This window comes from Chaetodon trifascialis, chromosome 18 (assembly GCF_039877785.1).
Source record: "Chaetodon trifascialis isolate fChaTrf1 chromosome 18, fChaTrf1.hap1, whole genome shotgun sequence".
Lineage (NCBI taxonomy): Eukaryota > Metazoa > Chordata > Actinopteri > Chaetodontiformes > Chaetodontidae > Chaetodon > Chaetodon trifascialis.
The window spans coordinates 24,573,032-24,592,185 of record NC_092073.1 but is presented as its reverse complement, the minus strand read 5'-3'; the positions used below and the strand labels follow the sequence as shown (position 1 = coordinate 24,592,185).

The 19,154-nt window shown below is 46.2% G+C and overlaps 1 protein-coding gene across 1 annotated transcript in view; it reads left to right on the top strand.

The window, feature by feature from the left end:
- The first annotated feature begins 1,457 nt into the window (after nt 1-1,457).
- Nucleotides 1,458-19,154, top strand: part of LOC139346521 (piezo-type mechanosensitive ion channel component 2-like) — a 51,641-nt gene continuing 33,944 nt past the window's right edge. Inside the window, exons 1-6 of the mRNA XM_070985602.1 lie at nt 1,458-1,987; nt 5,250-5,345; nt 9,190-9,297; nt 12,118-12,160; nt 15,048-15,168; nt 18,781-18,970. Of these exons, the coding sequence (XP_070841703.1) occupies nt 1,924-1,987; nt 5,250-5,345; nt 9,190-9,297; nt 12,118-12,160; nt 15,048-15,168; nt 18,781-18,970 (622 nt within the window). The 5' untranslated portion in view covers nt 1,458-1,923. The remainder of the gene's footprint in view (nt 1,988-5,249; nt 5,346-9,189; nt 9,298-12,117; nt 12,161-15,047; nt 15,169-18,780; nt 18,971-19,154) is intronic.

The following is a 19,154-nucleotide window of genomic DNA, read 5'->3' as shown; positions in this document are numbered from 1 at the left end:
CTCTGGACCAGGTTCAGAGTTTCAGGTTTAAATTGGTTCAAAAGCAATTATCAATTAATCACGGATCAACTCCTCTGGAAATAGCATCACTCTGTGATCAATAGTCAGTCCGTGAGAGAACACGTTATATAAGGTCAGGTAGGGTCAGGTTAGTAACGTATGATCACAGAGGCGCTGACTGTACCTGAACAGCTGAACATGTTTGCAGTGTTTAGTCACATTCAGCAAACTGGACAGAAAAGAAGCCTCATGTAGAAGCACAGAACATCCAGTGAAGTTCACTGTTTTCAATCAGTGTGACGTCATCTTACATGACAGCTGGACTGGACGGCTCAGCAGGTCTGCAGACAGAGCCAATCAGCTGAGAGTCTGGATCCACAGACGGATGAGAATCAGTGAAAGGGTCAGTACACCTGAACCCGAACCTGAACCCGAACCTGAACCCGAACCTGAACCCGAACCTGAACCTGAACAGAACCTCCTCTGGAGCAGCAGGTTAGCGGTGCAGCATCAGTGACCGTGGAGGTGAAACCAGGTTAAAACAGCTTTGTGACAATGAAAACTCTCTTCTTAGTACACCTGGTGTTCATGTCTGCTGAGGTTTCTCTCCTCAATCATCTGTTTCAAATCAAAGCGACTCTCACAGGTCAATCGAACCGGAGGATCTCTGGATCCTGACGGTCGCACTGGATCTTGTACTGGATCAAGAATCAGTGATATTCATGGAAAAGTGGTTTGTGGAGGCAAAGTTGGTTGCCCAGCAGGAGACCAACAGACTGCCAGAGATCCATGAGATCCACCAAACATCAAACAAAACGTTTTCAAGGTCCTTAAAATATTTCTGTGGATTTATTATTCGATTTATTTTCTTTAATGATTCCCTTCACATTCATTGTTGTTGTTGTTGTTGGTTCAATAAATAAGATTTTAAGATTATTAATCAACTGTATCTTAGTTATGCCCTTAAAAGACCATTTAAACCTTCAGCATTAATAATTAATTAGATTTAAAGGAAAAGAAACACAAAACTGAAGTCTGTGCACAGAACTGTCCACACACTTTTGGCCACTTATTAAAGATTAATTCATGAAGAAATAATAAATAATTGGTCTTATTGTGTTTTTCATTTCATCATTTGCTGTATTTATTGAAGAGCAGGGTCCAGTTTAAAACTGAGTTTCTCCTCAGTCTGCCCTCTGATTGGCCGGCGCAGCCGTCCGTGACCTGGTGGGCGGGGCCTGTGAGCTCCTACAGATCTGATCTTGAGTCAGTTTGCGTGTCGGTGTGTTTTTCAGCCGAGAGACTGAGGAGGAGGAGAAGAAAAGAAGAAAAGAAAAAAGTTTAAATATCCACCAGTTTGATTTCTCTGCTGCTGCTGCTGCTGCTGCTGAAGAAGAAGAAGAAGAAGAAGAAGAAGAAGAAGAAGAAGAAGAAGAAGAAGAAGAAGAAGAAAAAAGCTTCCCAGTTTGTTTTCAGCGGGATTTTATTTTGTGTGTTTTTCTCTTCAGAAAGTGTAACTGCTGCCGAAGACAGAGAGACGGACAGGACGGAGAGACAGACAGGACGGAGAGACAGACAGGACGGAGAGACGGACAGGACGGAGAGACAGACAGGACCCTATTTGTGGTTGATCTTAAACTGGCAGTGAGACTCTGGGCATCTGTCTGACTGCCTGTCTCCCTCTCTTTTGTACCTGCCTGTCTGTCTCTCAGCCAGGCTGTCTGTGTGTCCCGCAGGACGGATGATGGCACCGGGGTGTGTCGCCGCCCTCAGACGGACCCGCGGCCATACGGACCTTTGACATCCTGCTGCTGCTCAGGACAGAACCAGAACCAGAACTGGACTCAGGACTGGGTCACTAAACCCGGATTAAAAGAGTGGATCCAGTCCGAAGTGGACTGAAGTGGATTAGCCTGGTTCAGAATGTCCTCAGAGCTGGCTGTAGGTGTGGTCTTCAGAGTTCTGCTGCCCCTCAGTTTGACTGCAGGTAAGATCCGGTTCAGAGTTTTCTTGAAGGTGTTTCACTGGAGGAAGTACTCCGATAAAAGTACTTATACCACACTGTAGAAATACTCTGAGTACCGTCCTGCACTGAACATGTTACTTCATGAAGGTATATCAGGAAAACGTGCAGTATTAAAAGTAAAAGTACTCAATGTCGCCTGTGAGTGTATGCAATCATACACAATGTGAATACTATGAAACAGCATATCATTGCATACTGCTACTACTACTACTACTACTAATAATAATAATAATGTTAATAATAATAATGATAATAATAATAATGATAATAATAATAATAATGATACTATTGATGATGTGTCAGCAGCACTTCTCATTTGAACTGATTCATTTAGTGACTTTATCTCTTAATATTTACTACATTAGAAAAGATACTGAACTGTAACTCATGACTGATTCCATCAGTGATTCATTTGATTTAAACTAAATCGGCTGATTGTTTGGTTTGTAAACATTGTAAAATATTGAGAAAATCGTTACAATCACTCAGAGTTTTGTTTTTATGTCCAAAACTCCAAAAATTCAGTTTATTGTCTATGAAAACACTGAAATGCATCAAATCAAAACCATCGAAGTGTCTCGTCTATGTTTGACAGAAGCTGCATCAAGCTGCACAAAGCAGGAAGTCAGATGCAGGAACCTGGTCACTTTTCAAAATAAAACACCCTGTGCAGAAATTTGATCATGTATCAACTATGAACAATCCACGTACCCACGCTGCAGCCCGCAGGCGAAGCGTCTGGAGCCTCCAGGCAACGTTTGCTGAAGATCCTCCCGGGTTTCTCAGACACTTCAGACACGTCTGGAATGACGATGTCGTTGGGTTTTTTCTTCCTCTCATCACCACTTGCAGTGGTCCAGTTAGGATCCACAGGCTTTAAGTGGATCCTTCAGGTGTTTGTTGGCCCCCAAACAGTACTTGTCTGTTGGGGGTTTCCTGTAGACTCCAGTGTGGAGGCTCCTGTCCTGCTCAGTCCAAAAAGGCCAAGCTGTTGCTCCTGACATCCTCTCGTGAACTCGATGTTACTGTCCGCTGACTTGATGTGCTGTTCCACTGAAGGACGCTTCCCCCCCCCACTTGTGTTCGTGAGGCTGTGCTTGTTGCTCTGATTGAACGAATGCAGACATGAAGATCACGAGTGTCCAGTTCAGTAACCCAGAAAAAGAGTCTCAGAGTCTGATCCTGTAAAAACACAGTTTCCTGTTTACCATACAGCCGATATGTTGAAGGTTACAAGGTTTTCTACTGACGACAGTGATGTGTGTGTGTGTGTGTGTGGGGGGGGGGGGGGGGGGCGTTTCAGTGTGGATCTATTTCTGTCTGCTGTGTTTACACTAACGCAGTAAACTCACGTCCACACACACTGACTGCCGTGATGTCACTGGAGGAACAAACTGAATTATCAGATTAGATCATCATTCAGTGGATTGACTGTATCAAAAACCAGATTAGATTAAAAGGAGTCAATTTAAAATCAATATCAGGATTAATAGTCTCATTTATGTCAGTAACGATAATAGTTTTGTTTTCATTTCTGGCCCATGAAGAACTACAGGCCTACAGTTTATCCTCATAATGAGCTTTTATTTTGTTAACTCCCAGACTTCCTGTCAGTGTCTAATTTCACATACGTGCATTATCCATATTTATAGCTGTTAAACAACGAACTGTTCAGTTCAGATAGAAATCTAAATGAATCTGATTTTCTAGCATTCAGACAACACATTAAACAAATCTGACTGACAAACTGTTTTTCCTCTAAGTTTATTTAATAGTGTCGAAAATTACTGTTCAAACAAATCTAATATATCTGCTGCTTTAGCACATGACGTGTCAACAGCTAGCTGCAGCCCCGCCTGCTGCACATCATCACCGCACAGAGCTAAAACCACGATTAGTCTACAACGATGCGTCGACTATATAAATAGTTCTATATAAATCCAAAATTTATTCAGAAAAATACATGTTTTATATTTAGACTCCTCTGTCTGAGCCTCCTTCAGCTTCGACGCTCTCTGTGCTCCTTCTCTCGGCTGCTTCGTGACGTCGTCACCTGGACTGCTTCAGGTAGCAGGTGAGACGTGTGCGAAGGTCATTGGTGGAACGTCTGTCCCTCTTAATGAGTCTGAGAGCATCAGGTGTGGTGCAGAGGGAGTGTTGGCTTACAGTAAACAGCTCCATTCAACTACTGCAGGAATCCGTTTTATGACAAGAAACGCTCAACTGAAGAGAGACGACGTCCATCATCAAGACGTGAAGGTCAGTCCGTCCACAGAGGTTCACAAACTTTGAATGTATCTTCAAGATCAGTCAAAAACCATCAAAGCTTTGATGAAAGTGGCTCTGAGGACTGATCCAGGACAGAAGAGCAGGACGTCCCTCCGCTGCAGAGAAGTTCATCACAGTCTGCAGCTTCACAAATCAGCTCAGATTAAAGCTGCTCAGAGTCGAAGCGGCAGAAACATCTCAGCATCCACTGATGGAGGAGGTCTTCGTGACGCCTTCACGGTCCAACCGCTGCAGAGAAACCAAGACCGAGGGAGACCAGCAAGAAGAAGAGACCTGCTCCAACCAAGAACCACAAGGACTGGACATCAGACCAGAAGAGACCTGGACTCTGGTCTGATGAGTCCAGATCTGAGCTGTTTGGTTCCAGCCGTTGTTTCTTTGTGAGACTCAGAGAAGGTGAACTGATGGTGTCTGCAGGGGGTGGAGGTGTGACGGTGTGGGGGGAACCAGCATGACTACCACAGCGTCCTGCAGCCACAGGTCAGCCCAGCTGGTTTGTCCTTCATCAGGACAACAACCCAGAACACACGTCCAGACTCTGTGAGGACTGTTTGACCAGGAAGTGATGGAGAGCTGCATCACATGACCTGTTCTCCACAATCACCTGATCTGAACCCAGTAAGATGGTTTGAGATGAGCTGGAGCTCAGAGTGAAGGAAAAGCAGCCAATCAGTGCTCAGCATTTAAGAGGACTCTTTCAAGACGGATGGAGAAGGACGCTAACAGAGACGAGTCTGAAACATAAAGCATATTTCACTTCCTTTGCTCTGTGTTATTTCACAGTTCTGATGTATTCAGTATTCATTTACAGTCAAGAAAATAATGCAAAGAAAGAAAAAAGATGGACTCAGAAGGTGCTCCAACCCTTTGACGGGTACTGTCTATACTGATGAACTGATTGGTTGACTGAAGGTATTGATTAATGTGTTCACAGCTTGCATGTTGCGGTATAATGGATTCTCTCTGGTCTACGTCCTGCTGCTGCTGCTGCTGCCACTGCTGCCTGAACCCTCCACCTCCTCCACCTCAGGTACTAATTTTGACAATACTGATCAATTTTCATGACTGCCATTGAAAACACATTGTGAACAGATCTCTGAATCAATGAGAACAGCAAGGTAAATGTGTTTGAGTCTGACTGTGCTGTTAACGCAGACTCTCTGAACTCTCTGCTGGTATCCGTGAAAGCTACGTTAGCTAGCAGGCCAAATAGCATTGAAACAGGGCCGTCCAATCACGGTTCAAAGCTGCAGTTTCTGACAAACAAACCTAGAAAACTGCTAAATTATGAACAGAAGACACTCATTTGGAAAATTACAGTCTGTCATAGATGAATTCTTCTGATTGAACTCTGTCCATGTGATATTTCAAAATAAGAGCACGGTCTGTGATGTGATTGGCCACCCTCATCAGTCTACTTTTGCCTGATCAGTCCTTTATTTTCTCTGATGACAGATTTTAGGTCTTAGGTGGTTTGTTTCATCATGTCGGTGGAACGCTCAAACAGTGTGTGGATAACTGTGGACTGAACGGCTGTTAGTCCTCAACAGCTGGTCTACTTCAGTCTGCCTCCCAGATCCATCAAGGCTGGGAGCTTCTTCTTCTTCTTTTAAAGTGCGGTGACTTCAGTAACCAGGTGACCTTCCTCCGGTCAGCTGTTTTCTGAAACATCGTGTAAACCAGGAACATGGTTTCAGGTGGATTTCACCAAGAGAACTCTGATTCACAGGTAATGTCTTCTTTCCATGTGAGTGTGTCCAGAGTCAAGACTGCTGACAGACAGAGGAAGAAACCCAGAGTCTGAAACCAACACCTTTCATCTGGTAATCTGCTCTGTCTGAGTATTCTGGTCTCTCTGAGGACCCTGGTCTCTGTCTGAGGACTCTGGTCTCTCTCTGAGGACTCTGTTCTCTCTCTGAGGACCCTGGTCTCTCTGAGGACTCTGGTCTCTCTCTGAGGACTCTGTTCTCTCTCTGAGGACTCTGGTCTCTCTGAGGACTCTGGTCTCTCTGAGGACCCTGGTCTCTGTCTGAGGACTCTGGTCTCTCTGAGCACTGTGGTCTCTGTCTGAGGACTCAGGTCTTTGTCTGAGGACTCTGGTCTCTCTCTGAGGACCCTGGTCTCTGTCTGAGGACTCAGGTCTGTCTCTGAGGACCCTGGTCTCTGTCTGAGGACTCTGGTCTCTGTCTGAGGACCCTGGTCTCTTTCTGTTGACTCTGGTCTCTCTGAGGACTCTGGTCTCTGTCTGTTGACTCTGGTCTCTCTGAGGACTCTGGTCTCTGTCTGAGGACCCTGGTCTCTTTCTGAGGACTCTGGTCTCTCTCTGAGGACTCTGGTCTCTGTCTGAGGACTCAGGTCTCTTTGAGGACCCTTGTCTCTTTCTGAGGACTCTGGTCTCTGTCTGAGGACTCTGGTCTCTCTGAGGACTCTTGTCTCTGTCTGAGGACCCTGGTCTCTCTGAGGACTCTGGTCTCTCTGAGGACTCTGGTCTCTTTCTGATGACTCTGGTCTCTCTGAGGACTCTGGTCTCTCTCTGAGGACTCTGGTCTCTGTCTGAGGACTCCGGTCTCTGTCTGAGGACTCTGGTCTCTCTGAGGACTCTGGTCTCTGTCTGAGGACCCTGGTCTCTTTCTGAGGACTCTTGTCTCTGTCTGAGGACTCTGGTCTCTCTGAGGACTCTTGTCTCTGTCTAAGGACCCTGGTCTCTCTGAGGACTCTCTCTCTCTGAGGACCCTGGTCTCTCTGAGGACTCTGGTCTCTTTCTGAGGACTCTGGTCTCTCTGAGGACTCTGGTCTCTCTCTGAGGACTCTGGTCTCTGTCTAAGGACTCTGGTCTCTGTCTGAGGACTCTGGTCTCTGTCTAAGGACTCTGGTCTCTGTCTGAGGACTCTGGTCTCTGTCTGAGGACTCTGGTCTCTGTCTAAGGACTCTGGTCTCTGTCTGAGGACTCTGGTTTCTGTCTGAGGACTCTCTCTCTCTGAGGACTCTGGTCTCTGTCTAAGGACTCTGGTCTCTGTCTGAGGACTCTGGTCTCTGTCTGAGGACTCTGGTCTCTGTCTAAGGACTCTGGTCTCTGTCTGAGGACTCTGGTTTCTGTCTGAGGACTCTCTCTCTCTGAGGACTCTGGTCTCTGTCTAAGGACTCTGGTCTCTGTCTGAGGACTCTGGTCTCTCTCTGAGGACTCTGGTCTCTGTCTAAGGACTCTGGTCTCTGTCTGAGGACTCTGGTCTCTGTCTAAGGACTCTGGTCTCTGTCTGAGGACTCTGGTTTCTGTCTGAGGACTCTCTCTCTCTGAGGACTCTGGTCTCTGTCTAAGGACTCTGGTCTCTGTCTGAGGACTCTGGTCTCTCTCTGAGGACTCTGGTCTCTGTCTGAGGACTCTGGTCTCTCTCTGAGGACTCTGGTCTCTGTCTAAGGACTCTGGTCTCTCTCTGAGGACTCTGGTCTCTGTCTAAGGACTCTGGTCTCTGTCTGAGGACTCTGGTCTCTGTCTAAGGACTCTGGTCTCTGTCTAAGGACTCTGGTCTCTCTCTGAGGACTCTGGTCTCTGTCTAAGGACTCTGGTCTCTGTCTGAGGACTCTGGTCTCTCTCTGAGGAATCTTTCTCTAACAGTGTTACAATCATCTGATATTATGAGAGTTTCTGTTCTGAGATCAGTTTGAGCCTGAACACACAGGCGCAGTGTTTGTTTCCAGCTGACATCAGTACAGCCACATTCATGTGAACGATGGCGTTAAAAAATAATATTTTCAGACTTTGAATAAACTCAACAAACCAAACTACTGCATGTTTGAGTGATGACATCATCATGATAACATGTTATTTAGTGATGATGTCATACCTGCTGTGACTGAGGATCAAACAGTGATGGCATTAACACCAGGAAATAGACCAGACCCAACCTGTCTGTGTGTGCGTGCCTCAGGCAGCGTGCACGCACACACACACACACACACACACACACACACACACACACACACACACACACACACACACAGCAGACCTCAGGTGATCACAGGATGTGAGTTGTTTCCTGAAGGATCTTCCTGAGGAAACACAGAGAATGGTGTGTGTGTGTGTGTGTGTGTGTGTGTGTGTGTGTGTGTGTGTGTGTGTGTGTGTGTGTGTGTGTGTGTGTGTGTGTGTGTGTGTGTGTGTGTGTGTGTGTGTGTGTGTGTGTGTGTGTGAAGGAGGTCTGTTTGTACAGGAAAAGCGATGACTTCCCATGTGATATCACTTCCGGCGTTGCAGGTTTTATAAACGTGGAGGAAACCTCATCATTATTGAGGTTCCACCAGTTTTTCTGAGTATAAGTACGCGTGTTCATATACTAGTACACCTATTTCTTAGAAACACATAAATAAATATTAAAGACCTCTTTTCTTCACTGTGACGACATCCTGCAGGTGTGACTGACGGCAGGTGAATCACCTAAACCGATTTGCTTGGTATCAGACAGTTATCATTGCCATGTTCAGTCTGACATCGTTATCACGCCATGTGATGTCACACTGAGCGAAGCAAACACAAACAAACTACAATGACGAGCGAAGAGCAGCTTCCAGCGTCCGTCTGGTCCATAGTGGACGCCATTGTTGTCATTACGTCTCCTTGGTTCTGACTCACAGCTTTACAGCGCTCACGTGGGGTCAGGTCCCTGATGCTGATTGGCTAATGTCAGTCCCACATGACACGCGTTGGACCGTCTGTTTCAGACGTTGTGTCACAGCGTGCATTCAAACATCTGGACTGAACAGATGTTCCACATGGCTGAAGAGCCACAGTGTTTAAAGCCCTCCATGCCGTCATCGCTTCCTGTCTCAGCCAGTTTTTCAAATTAAAGTCCTATCACGGCGTTGTGTTTGTTCAACAGGTAACACGTGCCGCTGTGTGACGGCGGTCTGCGTCTCCAGTTTCCTCTTCCTGTTACTGCAGTCCTTCTTCCAGCTGACCACCTCAACACTGCAGCCTGAGTACAACTGTAAGACACACCTGTCTGCCTGCTCACCCGTTCACCTGTCTGTCTGCTCAACTGTCTCCCTCTACATGTGTGTGTTGATGCGTTACCTGTCTGTCTCTCTGTGTTGATGCGTTACCTGTCTGTCTCTCTCTGTGTTGATGTGTTACCTGTCTGTCTCTCTCTGTGTTTTGATGTGTTACCTGTCTGTCTCTCTGTGTTGATGTGTTACCTGTCTGTCTCTCTCTGTGTTTTGATGTGTTACCTGTCTGTCTCTCTGTGTTGATGTGTTACCTGTCTGTCTCTCTCTGTGTTTTGAGGTGTTACCTGTCTGTCTCTCTGTGTTGATGCGTTACCTGTCTGTCTCTCTCTGTGTTGATGTGTTACCTGTCTGTCTCTCTCTGTGTTGATGTGTTACCTGTCTGTCTCTCTGTGTTGACGTGTTACCTGTCTGTCTCTGTGTTGATGTGTTACCTGTCTGTCTCTGTGTTGATGTGTTACCTGTCTGTCTCTCTGTGTTGATGTGTTACCTGTCTGTCTCTCTGTGTTTTGATGTGTTACCTGTCTGTGTCTCTGTGTTGATGTGTTACCTGTCTGTCTCTGTGTTGATGTGTTACCTGTCTGTCTCTCTGTGTTGATGTGTTACCTGTCTGTCTCTCTGTGTTTTGATGTGTTACCTGTCTGTGTCTCTGTGTTGATGTGTTACCTGTCTGTCTCTGTGTTGATGTGTTACCTGTCTGTCTCTCTGTGTTTTGATGTGTTACCTGTCTGTCTCTCTGTGTTTTGATGTGTTACCTGTCTGTCTCTCTCTGTGTTTTGATGTGTTACCTGTCTGTCTCTCTGTGTTGACGTGTTACCTGTCTGTCTCTCTGTGTTGATGTGTTACCTGTCTGTCTCTGTGTTGATGTGTTACCTGTCTGTCTCTCTGTGTTGATGTGTTACCTGTCTGTCTCTGTGTTGATGTGTTACCTGTCTGTCTCTCTGTGTTGACATGTTACCTGTCTGTCTCTCTGTGTGTTGATGTGTTACCTGTCTGTCTCTCTGTGTTGATGTGTTACCTGTCTGTCTCTGTTTTGATGTGTTACCTGTCTGTCTCTCTGTGTTTTGATGTGTTACCTGTCTGTCTCTGTTTTGAGGTGTTACCTGTCTGTCTCTCTCTGTGTTTTGATGTGTTACCTGTCTGTCTCTCTGTGTTGATGTGTTACCTGTCTGTCTCTGTGTTGATGTGTTACCTGTCTGTCTCTCTGTGTTGATGTGTTACCTGTCTGTCTCTGTGTTGATGTGTTACCTGTCTGTCTCTCTGTGTTTTGATGTGTTACCTGTCTGTCTCTCTGTGTTGATGTGTTACCTGTCTGTCTCTCTGTGTTGATGTGTTACCTGTCTGTCTCTGTGTTGATGTGTTACCTGTCTGTCTCTGTGTTGATGTGTTACCTGTCTGTCTCTCTGTGTTGACGTGTTACCTGTCTGTCTCTGTGTTGATGTGTTACCTGTCTGTCTCTCTGTGTTGATGTGTTACCTGTCTGTCTCTCTGTGTTGATGTGTTACCTGTCTGTCTCTCTGTGTTTTGATGTGTTACCTGTCTGTCTCTCTGTGTTGATGTGTTACCTGTCTGTCTCTCTGTGTTGACGTGTTACCTGTCTGTCTCTCTGTGTTGACGTGTTACCTGTCTGTCTCTCTGTGTTGACGTGTTACCTGTCTGTCTCTCTGTGTTGACGTGTTACCTGTCTGTCTCTCTGTGTTGATGTGTTACCTGTCTGTCTCTGTGTTGATGTGTTACCTGTCTGTCTCTCTGTGTTGATGTGTTACCTGTCTGTCTCTCTGTGTTGATGTGTTACCTGTCTGTCTCTCTGTGTTGATGTGTTACCTGTCTGTCTCTGTGTTGATGTGTTACCTGTCTGTCTCTCTGTGTTGATGTGTTACCTGTCTGTCTCTCTGTGTTGATGTGTTACCTGTCTGTCTCTCTGTGTTGATGTGTTACCTGTCTGTCTCTCTGTGTTGATGTGTTACCTGTCTGTCTCTGTGTTGACGTGTTACCTGTCTGTCTCTCTGTGTTGACGTGTTACCTGTCTGTCTCTCTGTGTTGACGTGTTACCTGTCTGTCTCTGTGTTGATGTGTTACCTGTCTGTCTCTCTGTGTTGACGTGTTACCTGTCTGTCTCTGTGTTGACGTGTTACCTGTCTGTCTCTCTGTGTTGACGTGTTACCTGTCTGTCTCTCTGTGTTGACGTGTTACCTGTCTGTCTCTCTGTGTTGACGTGTTACCTGTCTGTCTCTCTGTGTTGATGTGTTACCTGTCTGTCTCTCTGTGTTGACGTGTTACCTGTCTGTCTCTGTGTTGATGTGTTACCTGTCTGTCTCTCTGTGTTGATGTGTTACCTGTCTGTCTCTCTGTGTTGATGTATTACCTGTCTGTCTCTCTGTGTTGATGTGTTACCTGTCTGTCTCTGTGTTGACGTGTTACCTGTCTGTCTCTCTGTGTTGACGTGTTACCTGTCTGTCTCTCTGTGTTGACGTGTTACCTGTCTGTCTCTGTGTTGATGTGTTACCTGTCTGTCTCTCTGTGTTGACGTGTTACCTGTCTGTCTCTGTGTTGACGTGTTACCTGTCTGTCTCTCTGTGTTGACGTGTTACCTGTCTGTCTCTCTGTGTTGACGTGTTACCTGTCTGTCTCTCTGTGTTGACGTGTTACCTGTCTGTCTCTCTGTGTTGACGTGTTACCTGTCTGTCTCTCTGTGTTGATGTGTTACCTGTTTGTCTTTGTGTTGATGTGTTACCTGTCTGTCTCTCTGTGTTGATGTGTTACCTGTCTGTCTTTGTGTTGATGTGTTACCTGTCTGTCCACAGGTACGTCGTGGCAGAGAGCTCTCAGTCAGCTTGGCCTGGTGAGGTAAGAATGACATCACATGTTCACTTGTTTGCTTGCTGATGGAGAGACTGTCAGACAGACAAACACAAACAAACAGTCACACAGAGAGAGACACTGACGGACGGACAGACAGACTGGTGTTTTCCTGGAGGACTGTGTTTAGAAAGACGATGACTGTTTTGAACAAAATGGGTGTCAGATTCAAAGATGGCATCCAGTTTCACTCACTTCCTGTTTAGTGTCAGTGTGACTCAAATGTGAAGACCTGGTCTTCGTTAACTCGTCCTCTGCAGCAGAGGTCGAGAGGTCAGCCTCACTGTCTCCATGGCAGCACTGACATTCTCCAAGTCTTCATCAGCATGAATGGGAGTGAGGGACACACACTGTCTGCTAACAGTGTGTCTGTCTGTCGGTCTGTGTGTGTGTGTGTGTGTGTGTGTGTGTGTGTGTGTGTGTGTGTGTGTGTGTGTTTTGAACAGCTTCCTGCTCACACAGTTAACCACATGTCTGTCTGCAGTCTGCCTTTGATGTGAGGCAGTGAAGTTTTAACTGGGATCAGAAACAGCTGTGTGTGTGTGCGTGCGTGCGTGCGTGCGTGCGTGCGTGCGTGCGTGCGTGCGTGCGTGCGTGTGTGTGGCTGACTCAGCTCTTGTAAAAGTCAAACATCAGTTTATAGTTCCAGGATCAGAGTTGGTGTTTCTCTCTCTCTGTCGCTCTCAGGTGTTTCCAGGTGATGTGGAGTTCTATGTGTTAAAGTTGCGTAAAGTGTGAAGTCTGATTAATGTCCTTGTGTGATGTCACTTGAGTCAGCATAACACACACCAATCTACCTCCCAGCCGTCAGAGGGAGAGTTGCATTGTGGGGATGAAGGTTCCAGATTGTGTCACATGATAAATCTAAAGGTCCAGCGTGGAGGAATTTGGTGAATCTATTGACAGAAATGCAAAATAATATTGATTGTTCTGTTTCTGTTCACGTAGAATCACCTGAAAATATTCCTGGTTTTGTTTTCGTTACCTTTGAATGAGCTCTTCGATCTACAGAGGGATCAGCTGCTCGTCCGTGGAGTCCGCCATGAATCTCCAAACTGAGTCTGGAGAGGGACCTTCATGTTTTTAGCACTTCTGTGGTCACTGTAGGTTCTCCGACATGCCCACTTGACCTTTCATTTCATGGTTTTGGAAACACTACTTATGCTTTCCCGAACCTCTTCTGTTCTGCAGCGTGTACATGTTTTCTCTGAATCTTCTCTTTCTGGAGCTTTTCTCGACACTCGTGAGAGTCTCTGAAGCCGTTTTTTTTAGCACTTCTCGAGTGTGTGAAGTGTGTCTGGGTCGTTTCTGCTGCTTTTCTGGAGCATTTCTTAAATGGTACTGAAGCGTCTGTGGTCAGTTCCAGACGTTGTCTGTGAAACCTGCTTTTCTGGAACATTTTTCAGTTAGTGAAACATTTCATTGCAGCAATCAGCAGATTTTCTCTCTTTACTAAAAATGTTTGTATCCAGCAGCTTTCTGTGTGATGAGACTTCATTCATCCCACTTTGGGGAACTGAAGTTGTTACAGGCAGCAAGTATTACAAAAAGTAAAAACAGTGGCACAGAAGGTGAAGATAAAAACGTGTTCAGGATAAAGAACAGATAAAACAACCATGTATGTGTACATTATGTACAGATTCTAAAGATACTATTGCCAATATTCTTAGAAAACTACTAACGTCATATGTTGAACTGCACTTGAGAAATACTTTTGCACGGAAAGGATGTTGGGTTTCATGAGTCTATGTATATGTACAATATGTACAGTTTATAAAAATACTGTTGCCAATATAGAAGATTAATATTACTGCACGGATGAGAAAAAAATACACTTAAACTTAAAAATCTGCCCCAGATGAAATGGAGAATGTGAGCATGTATCAGCACTGAAAACAGATCTCAGTCAGACTTTAAGATAATCGTAATATTACATATTGTAATAATATAATATGATTCTCTTCTTTACCTAATTGTAAATGTAGTGCGACATCAAACTGTGGTCACGTGACTCATCAATGGCTGCACTTCTTCTCTGTTTAAGTTCAAATGTTTTCAACCAGGAAGTGCAGACAAAACTACCAACTTCCTTCTTCAGAAGACGAAGACGAAGACTTTGCTGTCATCTGATCCTCAGAGAGAGAGAGAGAGGGGGGGCGGGGGGGGAGGGGGGGGGGGGGGGAGGGGGGGGGGGGGGAGAGAGAGAGAGAGAGAGAGAGAGAGAGAGAGAGAGAGAGAGAGAGAGAGAGAGAGAGAGAGAGAGAGAGAGAGGGAGAGAGAGAGAGAGAGAGAGAGAGAGAGAGAGAGAGAGAGAGAGAGAGAGGAGTGTGTGTGTGTGTCAGGCTCAGACAGTAGTCTCTCTGTCTGGACTACATGGCTCTACAAACACCTACACACACACACACACACACACACACACACACACACCTACACACACACACACACACACACACACACACACACACACAACACACGTACATCTTGTACTTCAGTCCTTTTGAGGACACTCGTTGATATAATGTGTTCCTTGGCCCCAAACCCGGACCTAGACCTGATTCCCTTCGACCCCTTGAAGCCAAGTCTGAAGAAACGGACTGAACACAATGTCTCCGAGTCGATCCAGATGTTTTGGCTCTGCTGAAGCTGAACAGAACTGTTCTGTGTTTCATAGTTTTCTTTTCCTTTATTGCTTTCACAGTTTTGTTGTTCTGTTGTTTCTGTTCACAGCAAATTGTTTTTATATTTCTCAGTTGTAATCCACTGATGTTTCTGTCTGATGCTTAAGGTGAAACTTTTCCTTTATTTGTGATTTAAAGATCAAAGTGACTTTCATTTGAACGCAGTAAATGACTCATGAACACGAACTGTCTGTCAGTCTGACAGGAAGTGATGCAGGCTCGGCAGTGAGACAGGTGCTTCCAGATGTTGGTGTTCTGGTCGTTGGTCTGCTGACCTGGAGGCTGATTGTAAGACTGAACAGCAAAACACACTCACAGGTAACACACACACACACATACGCACACACATACGCACATACTGATGAAGCAGGTGTAACCTTGTTAAGTCGTCTCCTCTTGTTTCTTAACAACGTTTCCTGTCTATTAGGGTGTAACTCAGTAAGCTATATTTATTAACTGTAACCTGGTTATATGACTGCATCAGGACACACACACACATGCACACACACACACAGACACACACAGACACATGCACACACATACACAGAGACACACACACACACACACACACACACACACACACACACAGGGTATAATGATTAGGTTTTATGCTCAATCAGTTTATTAGTCGTCCTGTCGAAGGCTGTTTGTTAACATGAAAACAGACCAGCAGACAGCAGCAGTGATGGACCATTAGCGCACCAGTTCTCCTCCTCCTCCTCCTCTCCTCTTCCTCACGTCTCTTCACTCCATCAAATCAGTTTGTCCATTTGGACAGCGATGATGTCGCAGGTGGACAGACAGGAACAACACCAGAAGACTTTTGCTTGAAGTCTTTTTCTCACATAAAATCTGTCACACTGGGGCTTCATGTGTGTGTGAGCATGAAGTTTTGTGTTTGAGACATGAAACTTCATTCAGTCATGAAGCACATTCACAGGGATTCATGAGAGGACACGGCTTAAAAGGTGATGATTGAAATGAAGAGTTTTTTCTGTCTGCATCACTGTATGGGTTTAGAACCTGCTTCACACGGAGGGCGTTTGTCTCCTCTGAGATGTTGCAAAAGCTCTGACTTACGGGATTAGAACCTGCCTGCAGTCTTTTACAAGATGGCGCCGCGGACCGCTGCCTTGTTTTGTTTTGTGAGTTAAATCTGTTTTTTACGACGGTGGCCAGAGCTCTTTCAACAGAGATGAGCTCATGAACATCAGGGTAACAACACCAGAGGATTTATTTCCTAATTTTCTGCTCCCAGCAGTGGAAATTTTGGACATCCTGGTCAAAGGTGTACTCACCATTGCTCAGGCAGCAAAACACCAGAGGAGAGGAAAACGGGCCGGCGCGGACTACGCACAGCGTTACCGGGAATATTTCTCTCTAATGTGCGTTCACTGCCCAACAAACTGGAGGAATTGCAACTGCTGATGGGTAACAACAGGGACTTTCCTTCATCTGCGGTTTTGTGCTCATCAAGACGTGGCTCTGTGGATTAATACCGGACTCTGCGCTGCAGCTGGCTGGCTTCTAACCCCACTGCGCAGACAGAGACACGGAACTTTCCGGCAAAACTAAACTCTGACCACGTCATGGTCCACCTGTTTCCTGCATAAAGGCAGAAACTAAAGCTCTGCAAACCTGTAGTGAGGACATCAAGGAAGTGGACCAGTGAGGCTGTGGAGGATCTCCAGGCATATTTGGACTCTACTGACTGGGATGTGTTCAGGACTGCTACCAACAGTCTGGATGAGTACACAGAGGCTGTGACGTCCTACATCAGCTTCTGTGAGGACTGCTGTGTCCCATCAGGCACCAGGGTGAGTTACAACAATGACAAACCCTGGTTCACAGCCAAACTCAGACAGCTAAGGTTGGCAAAGGAAGAGGCCTTCAGGAGTGGGGACAAAGACAGATTCAAAGAAGCGAAGTATAAGTTTAGCAAGGCGGTGAAAGAGGCTAAACGGCTGTACTCTGAGAAGCTCCAACACCACTTCTCAGCTAACGACTCTGCATCTGTCTGGAAAGGGCTCAGACAGATCACCATCTACAAGCCTAAAGCCCCCCACTCCATCAACGACTGATGCCTAGCCAACGACCTGAACGAGTTCTACTGCCACTTTGAAAGACAAAGGGACAGTCCAGCAACCATCCCCCACGACACCTCCCAACAGCTCCAGCTGTAGTCACCTCCACCAATGACCACCTTAAAGGTTGTGGTCATGAAGTCCTTTGAGCGCCTTGTGCTCTCACACCTCAAGGACGTCACCAACCTTCTCCTGGACCCCCTGCAGTTTGCCTACAGAGCCAACAGGTCTGTAGACGATGCAGTCAACCTGGCCCTCCACCTCATCCTCCAGCACCTGGACTCTGCAGGAACCTACGCTAGGGTCATGTTTGTGGATTTCAGCTCTGCCTTTAACACCATCATTCCAACCCTGCTTCAGGAGAAGCTCTCCCAGCTGAGCATGCCTGACTCCACCTGCAGATGGATTACAGACTTCCTGTCTGACAGGAAACAGTGCGGGATGCTGGGGAAACACGTCTCCGACTCAAAGACCATCAGCACTGGATCCCCTCAGGGCTGCGTTCTTTCTCCTCTGCTCTTCTCCCTGTACACCAACAGCTGCACCTCCAGTCATCAGTCTGTCAAGCTGCTGAAGTTTGCGGACGACACCACCCTCATCGGACTCGTCTCTGATGGCGACGAGTCCGCCTACAGGTGGGAGGTTGACCATCTGGTGACCTGGTGCAACCAGAACAACCTAGAGCTCAACACTCTAAAGACAGTGGAGATGGTTGTGGACTACAGGAAGAACTCAGCCTCACCTACCCCCATCACCCTCTGTGACTCCACTATTGACACTGTGGAGTCCTTCCGCTTCCTGGGAACTATCATCTCCCAGGACCTCAAGTGGAAGCCCAACATCAGCTCCCTCATCAAGAAAGCACAGCAGAGGATGTACTTCCTACGGCAGCTGAAGAAATTCAGTCTGCCAAAGACAATGATGGTGCACTTCTACACAGCCATCGAGTCCATCCTCAGCTCCTCCATCACCATCTGGTACGCTGCTGCCACCGCCAAGGACAAGGGCAGACTGCAAAGTGTCATTCGGTCTGCAGAGAAGGTGATCGGCTGCAATCTCCCGTCTCTCCAGGACCTGTACACCTCCAGGACGCTGAGGCGTGCAGGTAAGACTGTGGCTGACCCCTCCCACCCCGGACATAAACTCTTTGAGGCACTCCCCTCTGGCAGGAGGCTGCGGTCCATCAGGACCAAAACCTCACGCCACAAGAACAGTTTTTTCCCGTCTGCTGTCAGCCTTATTAACAAGACCCAGAACCCCCCCGACACTCCTCACACTCCACCTCTGCCTCATCTTGTCACATTGACACTGCCATAACTCTGTGCGTTACATTAACGCTCAGCTTGGACTTCTTTCTGAAAAAACAGACTGTGGTTCGGAGAAACAGACTTGTGTATATATATTTATATTGTTATATTTTTTACTTCTATAATACCTTATTTTTAGTAAATGTGTCATGCATCAACTTCACCAAAACAAATTCCTCGTATGTGTAAAATTGTACTTGGCAATAAAGTTCTTTCTGATTCTGATTCTGATTCTGATTCACAAGGAGGACGTTCTAACAGGAGTGAATCCAGCTGTTTTGTGATAACTGAGAAATCAGTGAGTCGATTTTGATTGTTTGAATTCTGTCATTATTTACTGGTTTTCATTCACTCGTCATGCGCAGAGCCTGCAGGTCAGATTATTTCTGTGTTGTTATTGTTTACGTCTGCTGGAGAAAATAATCTTGACAGACTGATCTGACCTCTGACAGTTTCTTCAGCTGATTTGATTCGCTGTGGTGGGCAGAAAAAATGTATCGGAGTGATGTGAGACAATAATGTGTTTTGTTCGCCACCAGCAGCAGGAGGAGCTGATGTTTGAGGAGCACTCTGGGCTCGGAGTGGAGGAGGAAGAGGAGGAGGAGGAATGCAGCAGAAACAGGGTTCTGGTTGAATTGGAGTTACTGGTTTGTAAAACCAGGCAGATGGTGGGAAGCACAATGACAACTGGAGGGAAAGTCCTGCTGACGGCTTTGCTGGGACTCACAGGTAAGATAAACATTTATAAGTAACCAGCAGAACCCAGTAGAAAACGGACAGGTAACCTGTAGGATCCACTGGGAAACTGATAGGCAACTGGTAGAACCCAGTAGAAAATTGGCAGGTAACTGGTACAATCCAGAATCCAAATGACCATCAATCTGTCTCTTTTTCACTGCTTTTCTGCATTTTG